At 33.6% G+C, this 25980-nt stretch overlaps 4 protein-coding genes across 6 annotated transcripts; 2 read left to right on the forward strand and 2 right to left on the reverse strand.

Annotated features, from left to right (window-relative positions):
• The first annotated feature begins 1553 nt into the window (after positions 1-1553).
• Positions 1554-3631, forward strand: LOC11413581 (pentatricopeptide repeat-containing protein At3g04760, chloroplastic). Its single transcript, XM_003590912.4, has one exon. It carries the CDS (start codon positions 1637-1639, stop codon positions 3407-3409), a length of 1773 nt encoding a protein of 590 aa, XP_003590960.1. The 5' UTR covers positions 1554-1636; the 3' UTR covers positions 3410-3631.
• Positions 3632-3974: 343 nt separating this feature from the next.
• Positions 3975-7736, reverse strand: LOC11426390 (pentatricopeptide repeat-containing protein At1g08610). The gene is made up of 3 exons (XM_003590913.4): positions 7587-7736; positions 5211-7024; positions 3975-4246 (listed from the first exon to the last, which is right to left on the reverse strand). The coding sequence occupies exon 2, from the start codon at positions 6985-6987 to the stop codon at positions 5266-5268; it is 1722 nt and encodes a 573-aa protein (XP_003590961.1). The 5' UTR covers positions 6988-7024; positions 7587-7736; the 3' UTR covers positions 3975-4246; positions 5211-5265.
• A 4741-nt stretch (positions 7737-12477) lies between these two features.
• On the reverse strand, positions 12478-17629 carry LOC11416641 (RNA-binding protein 42). 3 transcript variants are annotated; one of them, XR_003011396.2, is made up of 7 exons: positions 17258-17629; positions 17001-17178; positions 15757-15854; positions 15626-15672; positions 15488-15549; positions 13778-13874; positions 12924-12947 (listed from the first exon to the last, which is right to left on the reverse strand). XR_003011396.2 is itself a non-coding variant. In XM_003590916.4 (6 exons), the coding sequence occupies exons 1-6, from the start codon at positions 17465-17467 to the stop codon at positions 12720-12722; spliced, it is 723 nt and encodes a 240-aa protein (XP_003590964.1). In that variant the 5' UTR covers positions 17468-17626; the 3' UTR covers positions 12478-12719. The 3 variants fall into 3 exon arrangements, 1 of the variants encoding a protein (XP_003590964.1); XM_003590916.4 differs by lacking the exons at positions 15488-15549; positions 15626-15672 and adding an exon at positions 12478-12773 and having other exon boundaries at positions 12862-12947; positions 17258-17626; XR_005643556.1 differs by lacking the exon at positions 15488-15549.
• Positions 17630-25186: 7557 nt separating this feature from the next.
• LOC112418624 (uncharacterized) lies at positions 25187-25630 on the forward strand. The gene has a single exon (XM_024775057.2). The coding sequence runs from the start codon at positions 25187-25189 to the stop codon at positions 25628-25630; it is 444 nt and encodes a 147-aa protein (XP_024630825.2).
• The last annotated feature ends 350 nt before the right edge of the window (positions 25631-25980 follow it).

Here is a 25980-nt window from a genome sequence, read left to right on the forward strand (position 1 = left end):
TATCCCCACCCTATTATGAATACCTGTTATAATGAAGTTATATTACTTGAATTTTTATTTTTTTTCGAATTTTATAAATTTTTTAGGGTTTGAATATTTGTTTATAATATAGTTATGTTGTAGATCTGAAATGCTATTAACATATATTATGAATACCTGTTATATTGAAGTTATACTGCATAATATTTTGTTATGAATTTTATAAATTTTTTAGGGTTTGTTTAGGATTTTTAGGGTTTATGTCAAATTTTCACTACAAGTGTTTGAATTCAACCAAAGAGTCAACCCTGGAGACACAAGGAGGGTGGAACACGTTCGGTATAAACGTCCAACGCTCGATGAGGGGAGAATATCATTCACTTGGGTGGAATTAACGAACGACGAAAACGTGACGAGCATGTTTTGGGAGCACAGCATGTTCCGGTGGATCGATATGCGGGTGACGTTGCTGAGATCAACTGAAGATATCATCAAAAGTTTGATTCCGCCAGAAGATCGTCATTAGTTAGGGTAAGGTGCATTCCAACTACAACAATTGTCTTACCTCTGAAATGAGGTAATTCAAACTTGCCAAACGGCCATGACTCAAGCATTTCGCCTAGCGTTCATGTTTTCCCTTTGAAAATATTAAATTCTTGTTAGGCTTGCTTTAGATGATGGTATTCTTCTCGATCTTTCCATCTTTCATTTGTTGTAAAAAATGACCCGGTGTTTACTTGAATAACACAAACACCGGTAGGTACCAGTTTAGGCTTCTCTTCAAAGTTACCGGTAGGTAACGGTTTTGCTTGGTTGTGGACTATGTGAGCTTCAACCTGAAAAGAAATTTTCACTTTAAACTTCACATCATTGGCTGGTTTGCCTTTGCCGGAACCTACGCCGGAAGCTTTGTTCTTGCCCAGTTTCGGCTCAACGCAATCCTTCGCCACATTTTCAACCATGCCACTCAATGTCAACTCAATAAAAAAAAACAAAGAAAAAATAAATAAGTGACTTGTGCGGCAAGCAAAGCAAATAAAAAAAGTGGCGCAAAATTTCAAATTCTGGGCTACTGTCAGTAGCGTGAGTTAACTCACGCCAGTGCTATCTACCTACGCAACTTAAGTCACGTTTCCCTTACAACTAGCGTGAGTTAATTCACGCTGAGCCCTACGCCTACTGAAATGAAAAACGAAACTATCAGCAAAACCAGCAAAAATGAAAAAGTTTTGACGGTACATTACCTGTTCTTTGATGCTTGATGAGCGTAGAAACTTGTTTCCTAACGATTTGCAATGATTTGGAATGAGTATTTTTACCAAAAATTTCGCACTTTTGGGGTTTTTGGAGGTGGACGAAAAGAAAAAAGGAGCTCTGTGGTTGCCTGCTGGGTTTTGAACGAAAATAGTACTTAACGCAAGTTAACATGCGCTACGTGACTTAACTCACGCTGCGTGACTTAAGTTACGTTCTCCTTATAACTAGCGCATGTTAACTCACGCTACGCAAGTTAACATATGTAGGGGCATTTTCGACTTTTACTTTGGGAATGAGCGATAATTGGGTAATCATCAGAATTCTAACTGGTTCCAGTCCCTTATCCATTATGCGATACATTTTCTGTTCATCAATGAATCCATAATCGACAACATTATCAATGACAACATTTTCAACCGAATTCCTCTCACACACGTTAAACTTCAGAATCCACACTTCAAGCCATTCAAAACCCAACACAATCATCATCACTTCCTCAATTCTATTCCTAAACGAAGCCAACAACAACAACAACAAACGAAGAAGAAGAACAAACAACAATGAACAACAACAATTCCGCGTCAATGAAACAAAACCAACAAAACACGACCAAGACTACGATTTCCGAGACACCAATTTCATGAAAACCTTAAACAGATCATGCAAATCAGCTAAGTACGATGAATCTTTATACTTTCTTCAACACATGGTTAATCGTGGTTATAAACCTGATGTTATTCTTTGCACTAAATTGATCAAGGGTTTTTTTAATATGAAAAAGATCGAAAAAGCGATTCAGGTTATGGAGATTCTTGAGAAGCACGGTAAGCCTGATGTTTTTGCTTACAATGCAGTTATAAGTGGGTTTTGTAAAGCTGATAGAGTTGATCATGCTAGTAAGGTGCTTGATAGAATGAAAAAGAGAGGCTTTGAGCCTGATGTTGTTACTTATAATATTTTGATTGGCAATTTTTGTGGAAGGGGCAGGCTTGATTTGGCTTTAAGGGTTATGGATCAGTTGTTGAAAGATAATTGTAAGCCGACGGTTATAACTTATACGATATTGATTGAAGCAACCATTACTCAAGGTGGTATTGATGAGGCCATGAAGCTTCTGGATGAGATGTTGTCGAGAGGGTTGAGACCGGATAGGTATACGTATAATGTTGTTGTGAATGGTATGTGTAAAGAAGGGATGTTGGATAGAGCTTTTGAGTTTCTTAGTCGGATAAGTAAGAATGGCTGTGTTGCTGGTGTGAGTACTTATAATATTTTGTTGAGGGATCTTTTGAATGAAGGGAAATGGGAATATGGGGAGAAGTTGATGTCTGATATGCTTGTTAAGGGTTGTGAGCCGAATCCTATAACGTATAGTACGTTGATTACTGCGTTATGTCGTGATGGAAAAATTGACGAGGCAAAGAATGTGTTGAAGGTTATGAAGGAGAAAGCGCTGGCTCCTGATGGTTATAGTTATGATCCATTGATTTCTGCTCTTTGTAGAGAAGGAAAAGTGGATTTGGCTATTGAGTTTTTGGATGACATGATATCAGGTGGTCATTTGCCTGATATTCTTAGCTATAACTCAATCTTGGCATCTTTGTGTAAGAATGGAAATGCCGATGAGGCTTTGAATATCTTTGAGAAGCTTGGTGAAGTGGGTTGTCCTCCAAATGCAGGTTCTTATAATACATTGTTTGGTGCGTTGTGGAGTAGTGGCGATAAAATTAGAGCGTTAGGGATGATTTTGGAGATGTTAAGTAATGGCATTGATCCTGATGAGATCACATATAATTCACTTATATCTTGTTTGTGCAGAGATGGATTGGTGGATCAGGCAATTGAGTTGTTGGTTGATATGTTTGAGAGTGAAAAGTGTCAGCCGACGGTTATTAGTTACAATACTGTTCTTCTTGGATTATGCAAAGTGCAAAGAATCATAGATGCTATTGAGGTGCTGGCTGCTATGGTTAACGAAGGATGTCTGCCAAATGAAACCACTTACACATTGTTGATTCAAGGGATTGGTTTTGCTGGATGGCGATATGACGCAATGGAGCTGGCTAACTTACTTGTTAATATGGATGCAATTTCAGAAGATTCGTTCAAACGTTTTCAGAAAATATTTCCGGTGTTTGATGCGCACAAAGAGCTTGCTTTATCATCAGAATGAACTAATTTTTTGGCCATAAAATTGATTTGTGAAGGTCTTCTCAAAAGATTTTTGTTCATTTCAATTTCATGAGCACCAACTTATTGCTCCCGATTTGTTGTTTAAAAGGTCGTTTGAAGTTCAGACAATTATCAAACGGATATTTGCTTTTGACATACATGTTATTATCGAGTATATGCTGTCTCAAATTTACAGAGGTTGTATTTAATTGTTATTCAGTGACTTGGAAAAATTGTACACCACAGAAATGAAATATTATAACCTTTTTTTTGAACCGGAAATCTCATAACTTGAAAGCATATGGTTTAGATTTATGCAATTGTTCAAAGAGATCAACTTTTATCCATGATGCATGCATAGGTACCGGTACGTAATAAGGCAAATTTTAAAAATAAAGATATGTATAAAATAAATAAAAAATCAACGAGGAATCAAAAACTGAGATGCTAGTTAAGAATTAGGGTTCCTCTGTAAATTGTATACAAAATCTCACTTTTTTCCGTTGCTAAGGATTCTAGTTAAGGATTAGTTCAATTAAGCCCAAAAATGTGTAAAGCTCAATATGTTACGTAAGAAGAGGACAAATTATACTATATATAGATAACTTAGAACTACCAAAACCAACATAAGAACAACACACGTCAACTTACAAAACCGGAGTTAATTAAGAATCTGCAAATATGGAAATTAAATTGACATTACAGATAGTCAAATAACCAGCAATGAAGACATGTATGTCAACTTCCATAGTCAAAATTTTACCCAGAGCCAAGTTCTGATTCCTGATACTATTGAACATTGCAATACATAGGTGAGTACCCAACCAAACAAGCTTTCCTGACATTGACAAAGGCACAGTAAAATCAGCAACCATAAACATGCAAGCTACAATGTTATTTCTAGTTTTCTAAGAGGAAAGAGACAAATAGAGATACCATGATAATTATGATACATTACATAAAAGAATAAACAACTACAAGAACACCTGATAAAAAATCACATGGTAGCAGGTAACGATCATTATAACACAATTTTTGTTCGAAAAAAAATTAGTTCCACCAAAAATAAAATGAACTAGAAGCACAAAACTTGAAGACTTAGTCGTCACTATTACACATTTTTTAGTTTGAATAATTACAAAAGTCACTGCACCAAAATAACAAAACTTAGGTTGGTTTGAAGCAAGAGACACGGGGTTGATGTGATAAAGCAGTTATTATGAGTTCAATTTTTTCGTTAAATAACACAAACTACTAAACATTGTTGTTAAAATAAACAATAACATGAAGGCTTAATTGCACTTTTGGCCCCCTATCTTTCCAAAAGTTGCGATTTTGGCCCCGTAATTAATTAAAATACAAAACAGCCCCCTATGTATTGGATCTTTGGCAGTTTTGGCCCCCAAGACCACTTTTGACTTAGGCCAAAACTGCCAAAGATCCAATACATAGGGGGCTGTTTTGTATTTTAATTAGTTAGGAGGCCAAAATCGCAACTTTTGAAAAAATAGGGGGCCAAAAGTGCAATTAAGCCTAACATGAAACATCAATGCAAAAGCACGCGACATTTGTACGTCTTGTAAAGTTGATTATCTTTGTACAACTTGTACAGGTATCGCGTTCCAATAAATTTTGCTGATTCAAAAAAAAAAAAAATAGTATACATTTGTTGAGGTAGTCATCATTTAACTTGAACATGTAGGTACAACTCTCACAATCAAGAAATTGGATAAAACCCATCTAAACAGGAGAGGATCAGAATCACACATTTATAATCAAACAAAAAGAATAAAAAGAATCACCTGGAAGGAATATATAATTTGTACATGGCCAGAAGAAGTATTGAGTTTGGCCAATCTAAGTGTGAGCTCCTACTATCAAACATCCGTCTTTTAGAATCTTCAACTCGATCAACCTCTGATGCAAATCATTAGCCTCGTTTACCATACCCTCATTAGCAACAGACTTAAGTAAAGTATAATATATTTTCCCATCTGGCTTGCATTGAGCTTTTACCATCAAGTCTAGAGCTTGAATCGCACTATCAAGCTTCTTTTGCTCACACAGTCCTAGGATGACACATTTATAAGCATAACCTTTAATCTTTTGTCCTATCCTATGCATCACTTTGAATATCTCCACTGCTTCTTCAAATTGATATACCTGGCAAAGACCCCATACCAAAGTACGGTGGGTAATATAATCAGGATCAATTCCTTTTTCCACCATTTCCCCATACATTTCTTTTGCTGATTTTATAGATCTCATTCTAGCCAACCCATTGATTACTATGTTATAAGTCACCAATCCAGGAGAACAGTTAGTACCAGACAAAGAGTGAAGTAATTGAATGCTCTCGTCGATAAACCCTTCTTTACATAAAGCATTAAGAAGAGTATTGTAAGTTACAATGTCTGGTGAACAATTCTCAGAAACCATTTTGATGTATAAGCTTATGGAACGATCTAGAAATCCAGATTTACATAAACTATTCAACAAAATATTGTAAGTTACAAGTGTAGGTGAAATGGAAGTCTCATTCATAATCTTCAAGATATCATCAACTACATCGGAATACCCATGGAGACTAAGAGAGTGGATGAGGATATTATATGTCACAACATTTGGTTGCATCCCATGAGATAGAAGATTAGAAATAACCAAAGCAGTATCTTTATAATTTCCTTGTTTAGAACTAAAATTTACAAGAGAATTGTACATATTGATATCGGGACAACAACCTTCCCTTGCCATATCTTCCAATACTTCAAGGGCTCGAGAAGCCCCGCAATGTTTGCAAACCAGTTCAACAAGCAAAGCGTAGGTAATCAAATAAGGAGGGAACCCTTTTCTCAACTGATCCTTCCAAAAACTAACAGCCAAATTTGGATCTCCTTTATCAAATATGCAACGAATTATGGTATTATAAGTTTTTGCATCTGGTAAGCAACCACTTAAGCTCATACCTTCAAGAAATTCAAGAGCAGATTTTAAATGGCCTCTTTTACAAAGGCTTCCAATAACCGCATTGAACGTAATTGTATCAGGAACACCACCAGACATAACCATCATATTCATGATTTTGCAACCTTTGTCTACCTGACCAATTCTGATTAAACCTCGAATCAAATTTGTGCAAGAAGGGAAATGAGGTATTTGACTCATACGTGCCATAACCTCAACCAATCTTGCTGCAGCCGTTAACTTCCCTCTACTGCAGAGACTCTGAAGAATCTTATTGCTGGTCAATTCACCGTTTCTGACAAACTGTCCCTCTGCTGACAAAGTTGAAGAGTTGAGAGACGTGACTAAATGCACTAGTTCACTAGATTCTACCCTTTTGCCAGTATTACTTTCAAAGCCCCAATCTTCATGATCAACTTCATCAACTCTATCACTTAAAACAGTTCTACACCGCAATCCTTTCCAAGACGAGCAGCATCTATAATCACGGAAAGGAATTTGGTGCAATGTATAGATTTTTTCCCTTAAACTAAAAACACAACTCCCCTTATTGTTATGATGATTAAAATAGTGAAAGTTGAAACCCTTGTTTTGGAAAGACGTCGCATAACTCATCTTTACTGTTAAGATATACTGATTGGAGTCTCTCAAGCTGCAAAGATAGGATATATTTATTTATAATCTCGTCCAAAAACATTTCTAATCAGCATACTTTTAGATATATATACCAAGCTCGATTAAGCCCAATACATAGATATGTGTAGACAATGTAATGTTGAGCTTATCCTAAAAAAAAAACAAGTACAAAATAAGACGTATGTTTTGTTGCTACAAATGTATGAGAGGTTATGAAGCACAGACATTCTATAGATTAGGCGTGACACAGTGTCGGGCATGTGTTGTGTCAGACACCGACAACAACACTGACAAGTATGATTAGACTTAATTAAGTGGTGTCGCCGTGTCGGTCTCCGTGTCGGATGTCCGTGACCGTGATTCATAGGACGTTACCATCTATTTAATGATGCCTAACTTTTGGAAAATATATAAATCCCAAGGCCCTTGTAAGAATTAAAGACAGTGTTTGTAAAAAAAAAAAAAAAAAAACCAATTGTTCCCTAACGAAAAGTATAATAATAACAAAGACACGAGAAATACCAAAATACAAATCTAAATACAAAGTCAGACAGATAAAAAATGGTTTCAGAAAAAACCTGGACGGAGTTTGTTTGTGGCGGAGGTGGGCAACTGCGTTGAGTTGGGGTGCGACTTCAGCCTGTTTCTGCTAAAGCGGCAGCCGCTTCATTTCATTTTTGTAAATGGAACGCAACTGCTCAGTTTTTGTGTTTTTTTATTGTTAAAATTTGCTAAATGGGCCCTTCAAATACAAATAGATTGGGCTTTTTGTTTCTCTTGAATTCAAACATGTTTGTAAGTGACTGATTAGTCTCACATCAATTATGAATGAGTCAAGTGTTCAAGTGCAAATAATTAATCCCTCTTTTGATGTCCTAGAATATTGACCCTTTGTTACTCTTGGCATTTTACTAGACTCTCCAACAAGTGGTTTTAGAGTTCTAATTTGGTTTAGTCAATGAGCAAGTGGTAAATCCTACATCAAGTATGAAAGTTTTTAATATTGGATATATAAGAGAAGTAACTCATATACCTAATGATTTAAGATTTGTGTGAAGATGTGATGTCTTCCTCTCTTGTAGCGCACAAGCATTGACTTGTAGTTGCTCCAACACTTAAGATGAAGATTTTGTGTGAAGATGTGATGTCTCTCTCTTATGGTGAATGAGCCTTGTCTCGTACTGTGGAAAAACACAAATCAAGAATAAAATAGGACATTAAAAACCTAGAAAGTGAATAGACTAGAACATGAATATGACAGGAGATTTGAAAATCATTCTTGATAAATTTCATAATCGGTTTGACCAAGAACCTTTGGAAAGAATTTTTAACTCATAAGTATTTTTTTTACAAAAACAAAATGATATTCATTCATTCAAATCGAGAGATTACATCATTCAATACCGCTAAAACGTAAAGGATGAATTTGCGAACAAACTCACAGCATCCAAGTTAATTATAACAGCATAATGCCTACAAAAATATATGATGAAATTAAAGTGACCGGAATATCCATTGGCTCCGGATCTGCAACGTTGACGCCCAAATATTTGATTGAACAATCGATCTTTCAATATGAATCAAATGAACACCGCACGAAGACGGAAAATCAAACAACGCCGCACAAGACGACGAACAACAAATCACCACACTTAGATTATAAAATTACAAAGAAAAAAAAAACCTAGATCTATGTGAAAATCACTTATTTAGATTGAAATAAAGAGAAAAAGATGAAGATGAGTGATTTCAGGTTAAGAATTGACCCAAAATCACCCCTCAATGAAGAAATTGTAAGAGAAAACCTAGAGAAAGAAAACTAGGGCGGACTTGTTTTTTAACTCATAAGTATGAAAACTTGGTTTTTTTTTTTTTTTTAGAAAGTATGAAAACTTGTTAAATTCTATTATCATCAAAATAGACTACAACTATGTGTAAACTCCATTTTTAGATCTGCAAGTTGAATGCTAGACACATTACATGCCCAATTCACGCATTAAACTTCTAAAGAAAACTAACTTGTCAGGATTACCAAGGAGACAACTAAAAGATATGAAAATTGTTTTTCTGACATAGAATACTTCCTATTGATATAAGTAAATGACGTTTTAACCTCCAGCGGTAGTTAACAACCGTTATGCTATGCGCCGACAGTTAACTACCGCTGGCTTCCAGCGGTTGTTAACTGTCGTTGCTTTCTGTTATATGAACAGAACAGCATAAGAGTTTCCAAAACTCCATTGTTGCGGATTGAAGATCAAGAGGTGCCATTTTTTTCAATTGTTGCGGATTCAACGTCAATTACGCTCACAAAATCAAGTAAATTGTTACCATCCTATTACATTGCTATTTTGTGATTGATTTATTAGTTTTTTTTTTTTTGGTTAAATTGCGATTATAGAGGTTTATTGATTTTATGATAGTTTAGGTTGTTTGAATTGTTAGGTTTAGGTTAGAATTGTTTAAATTGTTAGAATTGTAGAATTGTTATGAAATTATGGTAGAATTTTTAGTATTAGATGAATTGTTGTATAATCGTTGCGATTAGTTTAGGTTTGTTATGAAATTTTGTTGTTTTGAATTTGTTATAGAATTGTCACAATTAGTTACGGTATAATTTTTATGATTAGTTTAGGTCTTGATGAATTATTGTAGAATTGTTACGACGTGATGTAGGTTTTGATATTCGCCGATTTGTTTATGTAGATATGTCTCAGAATCAGGGAAACGTTGAGTTGAACAAGAAGAAGAAAGAAAAATCACCGATGGCATGGCACGGAACCACATGTGATGGATCCGTCAAAAAGAAGGATTCGAAGGTGCTGGTGTATAATCATTCGAGGTTGAGGAGGAGCGGGAGGACATGCTATTTTGGTCCTCAGCCAAAAGCAGGTGCCCCAGGGACTGTCGAGGACAACCCAATTGACTTGTGTGATGAGGAAGATGATTGAATGTAATGTGTTGTAATATCTAATTGTTTTGGATCTTTTTTTTATGGTACATTTTGCTTGACATATTGATACTTTGAATAAATTTGCGTTTTGAATAATTTCAATTAAAATCGCATTTGGAATAATTTCGGTTAAATTCGCGTTTTGAATAATTGCGTATTCGAATAAAAACTAATTAAATCTAACGTGAATTCAACTAATTAAAATTACGTAATGAATAAATAAATACGAAAAGTGAATAAATAAGATAATTATTGTTCCATTCCAAACAACATGTATTATGCATATTCAACTATATATGTTATCACATTGCATTGCATTACATTACATGAATGTACCTTCCAACTGCAACAATTATCTTACCCTTGAATGGAGAAAATTCAAACTTGCTAAACAACAAGACTCCAACATGCGATGAGCATCTTGAATGATGGTATTTAAGTGTCAAAAGAATGAGGTGCATTCCTTGACACTTGGATACCATTATTTAAGATGCTCATCGAATGCTGGATTCCTGCCGTTTAACAAGTTTGAATTACCTCATTCAAAGGAAGACAATTGTTGCAGTTGGACGTTTATATCAAACGTTTGTACCTTCCAACTACAACAATTGTGTTACCTTTGAATGGAGTAAATTTAAATTTGTCAAGCTGCAGGACTCCAATGTTCGACCGACATTCCCATAGTTCCATTCAAAAGATTAAATTCTTGTTAGGTTTGGTTTAAATGACGGTATTCAAAAGTCAAAAGAATGAGGTCCATTCATTGACACTTCAATACCTTCATTTAAACCGGCCTAACAAGAACTTAATCTTTTGACAGGAACAATGAGAATGCCGGTCGAACATTGGAGTTTGTCGTTTGGCAAGTTTGAATTACCCCATTCAAAGGAAACAACTGTTGTAGTTGAAAGGTGCATTCATTCCGTACTAATGACGATCTTCTGGCGGAATCAAACTTTTGATGATATCTTCAATTGATCTCAGCAAGGTCACCCGCATATCGATCCACTGGAACATGTTGTGCTCCCAAAACATGTTCGTCACGTTTTCGTCGTTTGTTAATTCCACCCAAGTGAATGATACTCTCCCCTCGTCGAGCGTTGGACGTTTATACCGAACGTGTTCCACCCTCCTTGTGTCTCTGGGGTTGACTCCTTGGTTGAATTCAGTCAGTTCATCCTTGAGACCTCTTAATTTTACACCAAGGCACCGAACCTTCAACCTCTGAGGTTCTCCGCCGTTGAATTGTGCATGAACGTCGATCCACCCGGCCATTGTTTCAAATGTACATAATTAGAAATTAAAAATAATCAATGAAAAACTCATTCAAACACTTGTAGTGAAAATTTGACATAAACCCTAAAAATCCTAAACAAACCCTAAAAAATTTATAAAAATTCGAAAAAAAAAATATAAATTTAAGCAATATAACTTCATTATAACAAGTATTCATAATATATGTTAATAGCATTTCAAATCTACAACATAACTATATTAAAAACAAAAATTCAAACCCTAAAAAATTTATAAAATTCGAAAAAAAATATATAAATTTAAGCAATATAACTTCATTATAACATGTATTCATAATATATGTTAATAGCATTTCAGATCTACAACATAACTATATTAAAAACAAAAATTCGAAATTTAATAATTAAACAACAACTAAAATAATTATAAACATATGAACAAATATACTAACTAAAATGTATGACAATAGCATAAGTGATAACTTACTTGTGATTTAGTGGAAATTTTTTTGGATGATTTGGTAGTATTTTTTTAGAGAGAGTGAAAATTTGAGAGAAAGATGATGATGGTGATGATGGAGTGAGTGTCTGGAATTATGGCTACTAACTTGAATTTATCACGAACACAACGGCAGTTAAAACCGTTAGAAGCCAGCAGCAGTTAAGTGCCGGCGCTTAGTTAGGCTAACGGTTGTTAACTGCCGTTGGAGGTAAAAGCGTCATTTATTTGTGTCAATAGAAAGTATTGTCAAAAAAGCAATTTTCAAAAGATATTAAAGCTAAATTGTAACATTTTTGTTAGACTTTGAATTAAAAACAAACTTCACTTGAAATGATTTGTCTTCGCTGGACTCTCCAACACTCCAACAACTTTAAAACCAACAAAATAGCAATTTTTTGTCCATCTTCATTTGAAGTCTCTCAGCTTACTTAAGTAAGGGCACCATCTTGTCATCATTTGGCACACTATCAAACCGCGTTACTGTCATATTTATATACTTAAGTAAGGGCACTATCTTCATTTGAAGTCTCTCAGCTTACTTAAGTAAGGGCAACATTTATATTTATTTACTTGAGTTCAATTTGTGTTTTAATGATTGATTTTGTTTACCACTTCTAAGTAGTAAAACTAGATTTGATTAAAAAAAAGTGGTATAACTAAATTTCTACATGAAATAGGCTGGTCTTACTCTATTTTTTAAAACTCTGGAACAGCATTCAAAGGGTATAAAATACTCCATCGTGACATAAGGAAGAGCAGAATAAACCAATAACTCATCAGTATTCAGTATGGTATCTAAAAAATATCTGTCAATATATCAAGTGGCCTGAGGCATAACCTAACGAGAGGTTTACACATCTTTAAATAGCACATTCTTGGGAAAGAAAATCTAAAGGTGAACCTTCAATTTGTTACATTGGAATTACATTTCAGATTAAAACACGGATCATTTGAAAACAATGTTCTATTTGATAACCCGGTTTATACATATTCTGGCCTATTTTCACTTGTGCAGAATACTCTTTCTTGACATTTTTGGCTTCTTCTGAATATGGTTCTGCAATGCAAACAACAAAGGAATTAAGTTGGACATACAAGAAAATGCATTGACAAATTTCAAATCATTGAAAAAAAAAAATTGCTACCTTCTGTTTCTCCAATGCATCATAATCAGTTCTCTCCCTCCACTTACTCTTGCGTAGTTTTATTGGCCGATTTCCGACGTACTTACCTGAAACAAGATATCGAAGTCAGGGTACATATGTTATATTATATTGAACACAATCATCTCTACCTACTAACAACACCCAAAGCACCTTCCAACTAGATGAAATCAGTTATTTAGATCACATGACGACATAATCTCTCATGGATCACATAAAAAAATAGATCATGTAACTCCAAACCTCGTTTAATGATTTGACTCTTACTTAACAGTGAAGGTGCTTCTATGGACCTTTTCCACACATGTCCAAACCACCTAGAACAAGAATATGTCAGCTTTCCTACGATAGGAACTCCTGTTACCTTCTTGCGGATAAATATCACTCTTAATCCTATCTTGTCTTGTGTGACCAATCATCTATGGTAGAATTGTCATTTGAGCAACAATGACCTTCTTATTGCCTCAATGACGGAATTCAACAATGGGATTGGATGTGCCATAAATCCATTTATTTATGTATAAAAGAAACAAATTTCCATCATATAATTTATAACCCATTTATCTGCAACTGTGTGTATGATTATGTCTGTATAGAATTTTCAAACCTCATTCTAAATTGATAATTTCAAACCTTGCTGTTGATTTTGGCAAACTTATACACTCTAATTCAAGTCATTATATTTACACTGAATCAAAGCATATATATTTAGACATGATATAATAATAATTAAAAGAGCAGCTTCCTTGTTGATTTTGGCAAACCTATATCCCTAACTAAAACATCAATATTACTGGCATTACACAATTGAAATATTGAAACAAAGCAGATATTTAGACAGGACATAACACGACATAATGAGAGAGAAGATGTTCATAGAAGTCTACAAATTACTGACCATTCATTTCTTTAAGAGCAGCAGCGAGGTCAGCAGGGTTAGCAAAGCTTATAAATCCATAGCCCTTTGTTTTTCCAGTTCGCTTATCTCTAACAACCTAGACAAGATCAGAGATACCTTAATCAAAACAAATTACAAAGAAAATACATGCACCACAAACATATTTGCAAATAATAAGCACATAGCTAGTTAGCACTTAGCAGACAGGCAAAATGTGAAAATTAAAAATAATGGACAGAATGTGATAAACATAAGTTTTTCATATGAAATTAAGGGTCTGGTTGGATTGACTTATTTTTTAGCTTATGTAAAACAACTTATGCAAATAAATAAGCTTTTATGTATAGTTCATAAGCTTGTCAAGGTTGTTTATGAAAAAACAGCTTATGAAGATACAATTTTCGTCAGTGAGAACTTATGAATTAACATAAAAACTTTTTTATTTGGATAAGCTATTTTTTCTAAGCTTAAAAATAAGTCAATTCAAACGGACCATAAGTATATATCCACTCTCAAATAATGCACCCTCTTCTTTCTGGTAGCAAAATTTAGAGCAATAAAATTCTAAGTCGCAGCATGAGCTACTAAACACGTGTTCTTTTATTTATTAATTATATTTTTGTAAACAATGGCTATACATAAAGTAACCTAGAATGAAGGCTCTGATTAGCTTCAAATTTCCAGACTTGATGTAAAATGCAGATTTTCATTATTCACATATTCCACTAGGAAAGGAAATACCTTGGTTCAATAATCAGTCAACAAACAGAGCTATGTTTAAATTTTCAGCTCACGTCTTCAAAAACTGCTATATATAATATAACCAATTTTATCATCACAAATGAATTTTGAAAGCACCCTTATCTCTGGTGGACACTCAAAAGAACTCACTCTCACCTATCCCTCGTTATGGGTGGGAATATTTCAATGCCACACTTAAAAAACCCCTTTGCCAACACACTATTTGAATCCTTATTGCCATATGAGCCTGTTTGGATTGACTTATTTCATATTTGAGCTTATATACAGGCAGAAACACTAGTGAAACTGTTTGGTAGAGCTTATGGAAACAGCATATGGCAGTTCATCAGTTGTTTTCAGCTTATTTCCATAAGCTCTCCATGATAGCTTATGAAATCGACTTATAGCTTATACAAAAACACTTATATATGATAAACATTTACGGGTGGGAATATTTCAATGCCACACTTAAAAAACCCCTTTGCCAACACACTATTTGAATCCTTATTGCCATATGAGCCTGTTTGGATTGACTTATTTCATATTTGAGCTTATATACAGGCAGAAACACTAGTGAAACTGTTTGGTAGAGCTTATGGAAACAGCATATGGCAGTTCATCAGTTGTTTTCAGCTTATTTCCATAAGCTCTCCATGATAGCTTATGAAATCGACTTATAGCTTATACAAAAACACTTATATATGATAAACATTTACGCTATAAGTGCTTAATTGAGGTGTTTATCCAAACAGGATCGTATTATTGAACAAATTCCACAATACTTTCTAGGGGGAAGATACTAATGTGCTTCCAAACTTGTAAATTTATACACGGGTAACCAAAACCAGAAACTCGACCTGACTCCAATTCAACCGACTTGAGATCCCGTAACAAACAAAATAAATAACAGACACAACACTAATTTAAACAAATTGAGCATTTAAATTCAAACGCATTAAACTATGTCACCATTTAATAATTTCAAGTGCCCCTGCTTTGTGAACAATGAGCAATGAATGGTGAAAGAAACCCTGGGATGACAAAATAATGTATCAATTTAATCATAAAAAAGGCCTGATAAAATGTAAATTATGAAGCAGGACCTACCTTACGATACACAAATCGTTAACAACTCTGTCCCTTCAAACAAAAATCTGAGAAGAAAATACAAAATGCTAAAACTAACCCAACCACAACTAAAAATAAAAGAATTTCAGTTAGATAAGACGTCCACTTACTCTTGCCATGTTAAAGGAAGGGAATCGCGTGAATGCTTTCGAAAGAACATCATCATTGACTTCATTCCCAAGATCACCGCAGAAGAGCCGATAATCATCTGATTATACAAAGGGTAAAGATAAATCAATCCATAAATAGTTATCTAACTTGTGTAAATGTCACAGAGAGAATCCGACACTACATCTCTGCAGAAAAAACATCATGGCAATTCCTAAAAAATATAATCCATCAACAATTGAATTGAGCATAACATAAGAACAAGAGAGGATCAATGGAATTGTTAAACTACAAGTGTAAGAGTTACAAGGAAACGGTAATGATTGAGGCATAAAGAGAGATGAAGTAAACATAACAGGGAGCCAACTTCCAAAACACATAAGCCCGTAAACAAAAAAGACTGGGGACTGGTAAATAAAACTTAGGGCATGTTTGGCTGGAGAGTTTTGGTGGGTAAGAGGGCTTCCTTTTCTTCTTTAAATTTAGGATACTATAAAATATATTTAAAAATGTGTTTATTTATCATGTTCTTTCGAAAAAATTCAAAAAATATCAGATAGACAGGTCCTGCCAAAGTGCTCCCCTCCAAAACTCAACTTTCAAACACATTCTTAAGGTCCCTACACCAACAACTTTAATTTCACAATCTATTGCTCAAAAACTTTTTAATAATATTAACAATCAACCAAAAGAGCCCTATGATAAACAACCTATGCTGCAATATCTTGTTTCTCATCATATAATGATCGTAAACTTTATACCTACCTTGCATGTGAACATATCATGATTGCTACCATACACTATTACACTCAGACCAAAATTTAAAAACCTTCCTAGCTCCCAAGTATCATGATCAGTCACTACTTTATGTTATAGATGTTCAAAATCAAGAATACAATTTCCATATAGGCTCGGGGAAGAAACAAGATTATGACATGTTTGGATGTCTTCACGCTTAATTGATTTTGACTCTAGAATTGATTCTAACTTAAAGCTAGGATTTTTAGCTTTTGACTCTAAACATATTTTTACACTTAAATTTATTCTTCAACTCGTTTTTAACTAAAATCAATTCATTTCAAAATCAATCTTTGTCACAGCAAAACCAAACACACTGACACACTACTTCTTGCCACCAAATCTCCAATTCCAATATACATAAAAGATAAATAAATTAACGAAATTGAAATAAATTAAAAAGCAATAACATAAACATAAACATAAACATGATACAATAGTACAATACCTTCAGGCCACTCAGCAAGAATAGGATCCTCCCAAGCTTGACCAGCAGCTTTACGAGGAACCGCTTTCTTCTTGGTCTCAGCTTTATGCTCAACATCGCTACTCGCAATTGCCGCCTTCACATTCTCAAGAGCCTCCGGAGTTATTATCTGTGCATCTCTCTCAAACAATTGCTGTGCCTGTTCAATCACACAACACAATTAATCAAATCAATACAAATTCTCTTTTCCCAATTGAAAAAGAACAAAAAAAACTAACTTGATATTGCGGAACGGAGTAAGCAGCAGGCGGTGGAACAGGACCGACAATTGGCGGCGGAGGAAGTTGCACGGCGGGGGCGGCAACGTAGGGTGCGGCGTAGTGAGAGGTGGTTGCGGGTTGTTGAAGGTGAAAGGGAACGGGAAAGTAAGGGGCGTTGGAATATGTGAATTGGGGTTGAGATGATGAGGATGAAGGTGGTGTCGTCATTGCAATTGCAACGAATCGTGAATCGATGGTTCTGCAATGTTTGATTGATCGAATTGGGGAAAATCTAAAATCGCGTTTGGTTTAGGTTTGTTTGGGGTTTTGATTTCGTTGGGAGATTTTGTTAACTCCAGAATTTTCTTTCACAATCCTCCAGGGTTACACTATGGATTGTTCATGACAATTGAGCTAAGTTCATAAGGATAAAATTGATATCTCTTATTCCTTAAAGTTAACCTAACTTTTTCCTTAATTTTACTATATATTAGCCATATTTAATTAACCCTATCTAATTTAATCAAAATATTAATTGTTATGGAAATTAAAATAAATAAATAGCTCCTAATTTTTCTCCTTAATTTTACTAAGCAAATAAACAAATCATCTTATTCTTATATCTTATTCCTTAAAGTTAATCCGAACGCAAAATTTTACCCTAGATTTAACCTAACTTCTTTCCTTAATTTTACTATATATACTAGACCATTGACTCGTGCGATCATATCGATAAATATATCAAGTGCTAATATGTATCAAAATAGTTTAGTTGAATGGAAATAATTGTATAATTCAATTCATAATATTAATTCGAACCCCGGACACCCCACTTATTCACCTTATAAGGTGAATTCTAGCCGCTAGGCTACCTGACAAAAAAAAAAAGACCACATTTGATGTCACATCGGTATCTTCGCCGTCCTCATCATTGATCAATATCTTTAAACCATCCCTTGAAGTAACCCTTGATATTGCGACGTACAATTGTCCATGTGAAAAAACAGGAGACGGTAGATAAACACCAACATGTTTCAACGACTGACTCTGACTCTTGTTAATAGTCATTGCAAATGAGACAGATAACGGAAATTGCCTTCATGTCAAGCAAAACCTCATAATTTGCTAACCTGTGCTATCACACGGGTCAATGATGAGCACAATATATTAGTAATTTAGGAGTTCAACATCACATAAAAATCGTAAATTAAAGGCTAAAGTGCACTTTTCCACCCCTAACTTTCAAAAACTTGCAATTTTGACCCCCTAAGTATTAAAACTACAATTTTGACCCCTAAAATTTAGCCCCTTTGCATCTTTGGTCCTTTTAGCCAATTTTGACTTGGTCAACGCTTATTTGGCATGCCACGTGTGTAATTAACCATTTAAAAAAAATAAAAATGTCAGATTTTAAATTGTTGAATTAAAAAAATGAAAAATAAATAAAAAAGGAAAGGAAAAAGGTGAGGCACGTGTTGTTCCACAAAAACCCAGCAACATCATTAACCTCCTTCATCTTCTTAACAACTTCATTCAACCTTCATCAATCTTCATCATCTTCAAAAAAATCTAATTTTTTTTTCTTTCAAAAAAAAAATTATTACAAAATTTTTGTGTTCTTTTTTTTTTCTTTCTTGAAAAGTAATGTCTACCAACACTACTTCCAATTCATCAGTACAGAAACAAACTTAAATGACATGAGAAACCCATTTGAAACCATCCCCATAACTCATACAATACTGCACATGAATACCTCCATGGATCGGACATTAGAGAGGAGAGCAAGACAATCAATTGTTCATAATTTAGACCTGAAATCAACCAGTTCATAAAAGATATAATAGATTCTAACCAGGTAAGGCAGTAGTCACAAACAGTTCATCATTTTAAAATGTCTTACACAACCAGGTTTTACATATGTGACATCATTACATTAGACCAATTCTCCTCCGTTTCTTCGGAAAAGATGCTGAAGAAGGAGAATTTTGTTTGGTCATATGAAAACATGTACAAAGAGGAACACAAATTCTCTCACGTGCTTTTCCTTCTTCCTTTCCTTTTTCATTTTTTTTAATTCAACAATTTAATAGGTTATATTTTTATTTTTAAAAAATGGTTAATTACACACGTGGCATGCCAAATCAGCATTGACTTGGTCAAAATTGACCAAAAGGACCAAAGATGCAAAGGGGCTAAATCTTAGGGGCCAAAATTGTAGTTTTTATACATAGGGGGTCAAAATTGCAAGTTTTTTAAAGTTAGAGGGGGAAAAGTACACTTTAGCCTAAATTAAAATAACATGAAATATATAGCTATATTATGTAGGTAAGGTATGATTTACAATTAATGTTTTGCAATGATCATGCTTATAGTTAATGGTAAGTTAAGCATATTTTGAAGACAAAATCATATGCTTAGATAGATCCTTATTCAGCCAATAGAATATCACATGAAGCATTGGGCCAATCCTTATTAAAACAATGATATAAATCATGGTTTACAACTTAATTTGTAGTTTGCATAGCTCAGGGGACATCTAAGACACAGTCACATCAGTTTAATCAACCACCACCGTATAAATTATCACCGCGAGGGCCTTCTTGCAACAACCACCACCGCATAAACCTCCTTCTAGAATATAACAAACAAAAAAGGAGATGATAATAAATTAGATAGCAATGCAATTCAAAAAGTCAACGGATTACAAATAACCAAAAATCAAACTAAACAAATGCTCCCACTCTTATTCCAACCCCGAATTTGAAAATTCCTGAACTGCAAAATCAACAAACCAAATCCCACACCAATCATATAACAATTATTTTGATTTTGTAAGAAGCCTAAAAAGCTATTGCAAGCTATTTTGTACAATAGAGGAATTGAATGGAAAGAAAGATGTGTGGTTAACCTTAGTCACAGAAAAGAGGAGGAGCAGCTAAAAATCCATTTGATTTTTCTTCTCAATGTTAACACAATAACAATGCTTCTACATAAACACAAAAATTAAATTAGAATGAAACAATTAAATCATTGTGGAGCCCTGTTTGTTACATACTTAATGAATTAATTAATTAAATCAATTCCATTGTAAGATAAGCTAATAATTTTCGTATGGAGAGAGAAAACGCACTTGCAATTTTGAAGTGAGATGAAGAAGTCATGACCAAGTGTAACAACGAAGCCTATCTGCAACTTTTTGGATAGAACCAACCCTTCCAGCTTCTTGGTGATAAATCCAACGACATAGTGGGAACATCAGAGAAAGTGAGGCAATTTTATAAAAAAAAAAAAAAAAACTTCTATACAAACACAAAAAAAGGGAAGAAAAAAATAATAATTAGAATGAAGCAATTACATAATGAAAGTGAAATAAACAAACATACCTGCATATCCCCAAATCCACATTTCCATCAACAAAATCTGCAAAATAAAGCTACATATCAAAACATGGTGGAGAAAGAAAAAACATTGAAAATCATTGCATATATCATCATCTTACACAAATGATATTAGCAGATTCAGAAATTCTACGGGAGTTTAGACCAGTCAACCTCCAATGATGCGAGTAACAAAATCTATTAGCAGAAGCAGCAGGAAATAATGATTTGTTTTGTTAAAAAAAAATAGGAGTGATTTGTTTTGTTCAAAAGAATAGGAGGGATTTGTTTCGTTCAAAAGAATTGAGAATTTCTGCAGTAAAATAGGAACAATTTGTTAATAGGAGTGATTTGTTTTTTTTTTTTTTTTTTAAGTTTATCTGTTTAGTAGGAAACAATATATATATATATATTTTTTAAATAAGAGATTTCTGCAATTTGATATTTTAAACATGGGTAATACATAGAAGCAAGCACTGAATTTAAGTTAAATTAGGGCAACAATTAGCATTCGGGTTAACTTTAATAAATAAAAGATAAAGAGTCAGGATCCGTTGACACCGGATGTAAGTCAAAAGACTTACACCAAATCTCAACCGTTAAAACTAATAAATCGTACGGTCATTATTAAATTTGAATATTGAAACACGGCTCATTCTTTCTCCTTCCTCATAGTAGTTTTTTCTCTAACAATGAAACTTGCGATTCCGTTTACTCTGGCTTGAGATCCATTATGTCACCACTCACCAACAATCTCACATCTACCATCACTTGAGATCCATTCTTCATTGGTTCAAGACCTAAATGTTCTTAGTCTTCGATAAACCTCCTAATGTGACAACAAATTTTTCTATGGATGAAAAATCATGAGATTCAATCAATTTTATGAATCCAAAAGTAATTAAAATATTTCAATTTTTCTTTTTATCCCCTTTTAGCGTTTCTTTTCAATTATGATTGTTTTGAGATTTCAATGCTTTCAATTGCATCTATATCCTTTGGTTTCTGATCTGATCCTTTTAGTGAAACTAACAGAAGGTTGTAGTTGGTGTAGATGACATGCTTTAACGAGATCCCCTGTTATGCGTTCCTTCCGTTTCTTCCGTGGATATAATTTAAACCATACGATCAATTAAATTTAACGGTTAAGATTTGGTGTAAATCTTTTGACTTACACCTGGTGTCAACGGATCCTGACTCAAAGATAAAACATAATATATTAGGGTAAATGAGTTGAGGAAGTGAGGAAAAAAATATGGCAACAGAAAATATGGAAATCAATTAGATAGGTTTTAGGAGGAGGAAAATTAGGAAATCATGGTTAGGATTTGGAGGAGGGGAATTAGGAAATATGGTTAGGGTTTGGAGGAGGGGAATTAGGAAATATGATTAGGTTTTGAAGGAGGGAAAAGTGGCTATAATTTTTTAGGTTAAATATTAGGTGGAATTAGGGCAACAATTTTAGGTTTATAAATAAAAGATTTGATATTTTAAACATGGGTAATACAGGAGAAGCAATCACTGAATTTAAGTTAAATTAGGGCAACAATTAGCATTCGGGTTAACTTTAATAAATAAAAGATAAAAGATAATATATTAGGGTAAATGAGTTGAGGAAGTGAGGAAAAAAATATGGCAACAGAAAATATGGAAATCAATTAGATAGGTTTTAGGAGGAGGAAAATTAGGAAATCATGGTTAGGGTTTGGAGGAGGGGAAATTAGGAAACATGCTTAGGTTTTGAAGGAGGGGAATTAGGTTTTAGTAGGAGGGAAATTAGGAAATCATGGTTAGGGTTTGGAGGAGGGGAATTAGGAAATATGGTTAGGTTTTGAAGGAGGGAAAAGTGGCTATAATTTTTTAGGTTAAATATTAGGTGGAATTAGGGCAACAATGTTAGGTTTATAAATAAAAGATTAACCCTATTTAATTTAATCAAAATGTTAATTGTTATGAAAATCAAAATAAACAAATCGCTTCCTTCAACAAAAAAAAAAATAAAAATCGCTCAACGCCCTTTTCAAAAGCTCAATTAATCTCTTTTCCTCTCTTTCCAGGATTGATCGTTATACGGTTCTCAAACGTTTTTTTTTTCCTTACTCCTGCGATCTCAACATAGAAGTCAGCCATTTCACTTTCTCCACACCGATTAACATCATCTTTAATCGAATTGACAAAAAATTATAAGTAATGTTTGTATTGATTTTGTGCATTTTGATAATTTTGAATCTTTGACAATAGGGTTTGAAAATTGTTGATTTTGATATGTGATTGTGTGAAATATAGCTTTTTCTTCATTGTTAGATTAGTTTTTGTTCTTTTTTTCATTGTTAGTTGTTGTATTTCGTTTCTTAATCCGAACACAAAATTTTGTCTTAGATTTAACCTAACTTATTTGCTTAATTTTACTATATTAACCCTATTTAATTGAATCAAGATGTTAATTGTTATGGAAATCAAAATAAACTAATCGCTTCCTTAAAAAAAAAAGTCGCTCATAATTTTTCTCCTTAATTTTACTAAATAAATAAACAAATCCTCCTATTCTTATTATAGGATTAGTGATTTAATTTTGCTTTCACTGCCTCATGTCCAATACCAAACACCCTTTTTAAAAGCTCAATTAATCTCTTTTCATTTCTTTTCAGAATTGATCGTTATACAGTTCTCAAACTTTTTTTCCCTTACTCCTGCGATCTCAACACAGAAGTCAGCCATTTTACTTTCTCCCACCGATTCACATCATCTTTCATCGAATTGACAAAAAATTATAAGTGATGTTCATATTGATTGTGTGCATTTTGATAATTTTGAATCCTTGACAATAGGGTTTGAAAATCGTTGATTTTGATATGTGATTGTGTGAATTATAGCTTTTTTTTCATTGTTAGATTAGTTTTTGTTCTTTTTTTCATTGTTAGTTGTTGTATTTCGTTTCTTAATCCGAACGCAAAATTTTACATTAGATTTAACCTAATTTCTTTGCTTAATTTTATTATATTAACCCTATTTAATTTAATCAAAATGTTAATTGTTATGGAAATCAAAATGTTAGATTATGTTTTGTTCCTCTTGAGCAGTGTTTTAAGTTTGGGTCTTTTTCCTTCTTTCTTTTTTTTTTTGCCATGTCATGGTGTGCTAATTTTAAGTGTTTTGTTAAACTATGTAATTGCCTCTTCCACGGCAAGTTTTTGGTTTTGTCTTAGTTTGGAGATGCTTCAATGTTGTCCTCTTTTGTCTTAATTTGAATCGTTGGGTTTACAATTAAATTACTATAAGCCTTGAACAGATCTGCAAATGAAAAAAAAGACTAAAAAATATCTGTATCCTACAAAACGGAAATGTTTAAAAGAAGACTACAAAATATCTATATGGCCTACAAAGAAGTCTTTTGGAATGTTCATTAGTAAGTTATTTACTCATTTCTCAAACTCAATGTAACTTCATTTATGAAATTGAAAATGATTCGAATTTCAATTATTAAATAATATCATTGTAGTCTTTATTAAAATTTAAAATGTTATACACATTACATTGAAGCATATGTCGACGACAAATAATCTACTCAATTTGATGCTCATATCAGAAACAACAAACAAACCCGTGCATTGCACGGGTCAGGGTCTAGTAGATTTTGATTTGAATAAATTTATGTAAAATAGGTTATACCATAAATCTATGTGTGATTCTCTCAATAAAAAATAAATCTATGTGTGATAATTCTTGAATTAAAAACAACAAATCTTAAATAGGATCAATTACTTTACGGTCGTTAGCAACCAAATATGTCAGAATCAATTTTACGTTTTAAGAATTAATTCTAGTCTGTAAAAGTGAAACCGAACATACACTTATAACGAATCTATGAGTATAAACAAGTTATTTTTAGACCCTCAATATTTCTTAAACTCCTAAAAAAGTCTGAAGATAATTTTCGAAGAGCCTCATTGTTTTCATGTTATTTCCACAAACGAGTCACTAAAGTGCGTTGTCGAAAGATACAATTCATACATATGATTCATTTTCTAGTAATAAATTCAAAATTAACAATAGTTTTTAATTAGGGTTAACGAGCAAAGTATTGCATTAGATCAAAGTATCCCAATAAATGGTTGGCCCTCTTCGTCCACAAGTTTTTTCCTCATATTGTATCCTTAATAGTTACCAAAAGCATGAAATATTGTATGATAATAACATAATAAGAGCTTAATAAACTATAAAATTGATTTTTTTTTTATTTTGTTCATTAAATTCTCATGGCAGTAAAATAATCAGAATTAACTGAAATAGTTGCACCTTTGAAGGTCCCCAACAACTTTGCATCACTTCCAATGGTAGAATATGAATAATTTTACGTTATGGTTGGTTGATCCATTGCGTCCCCTAAAAATATTGTGAAAGACAATATTTGGGGGATCACAATTTTCTCCCAATAAATATTTGGAGAAAGACAATAACTTTCTCTTAGATGCACGGGTCAATGTTCTAGTAATCATTACAACGAGTCACACCACTTCTACGACAATATTTTCAATTTAAATAAATACTTATAAAATGTGTAAAAGATAAAATGGTAGTAAAAGTTACAATGTACCAACTTCAACTGATATTTTGTTTGCCTATTAGAGCTGGATTTGGTGGGCTTGTTCGAAATTCTGCAGGTTTTTATCTCTCGGGGTTCTCCGGATTTGTCCTAACTTCAACTGATATTTTGTTTGCCGAGCTCACCGCAATTCACCGTGGTCTTCTTTTAGCTGTGGAATTGGGAATAGAAGAATTGGTGTGCTACTCAGACTCCCTGCTCTCTATAAGCCTCATTACTGGTCATGCCTCTAATCTTCATGTATATGCAGTTTTAATACAAGACATAAAAGACCTCTTGTCCTCAAGAAGCTTCACCATTCATCATTGTCTCCGTGAAGGAAATCAATGTACTGACTACATGGCAAAGATTGGGGCCAACTCCAATCACTTCTCATGCTACTCCTCCGATCGATCTCCTCCCTTTGATTAGAAGCGACGCAATGGGAACTTTCTTCCCTAGAGCTTAGGCTTTTCTTTTCCTTTTTTATTCCTGTCTCTGTTGTTTTCTCTCAGTTAGCTTTGTAACAAAAAAAAAGTTACAATGTACATAAGCAGTTATAATAGCAAAATGATAGATGTATGTGGTAAAAACTACAATATATGCATAAATGTAGGTTTTATGCTTCATGTTTTCATGTGTAAAGTCTACATTATAAGTGTAGAAAGTGGAAGTGATATAGATCCAAAGAAATTAAACATTGAAGACAAGATACACGTACACGTACGCACGCGCACACACACAACATCTAGATATAAAGAGAGTATGTTGACTTAGATCTT

The sequence above is a fragment of the Medicago truncatula genome, chromosome 1, assembly GCF_003473485.1.
Source record: "Medicago truncatula cultivar Jemalong A17 chromosome 1, MtrunA17r5.0-ANR, whole genome shotgun sequence".
In the NCBI taxonomy this organism is placed as follows: Eukaryota; Viridiplantae; Streptophyta; class Magnoliopsida; order Fabales; family Fabaceae; genus Medicago; species Medicago truncatula.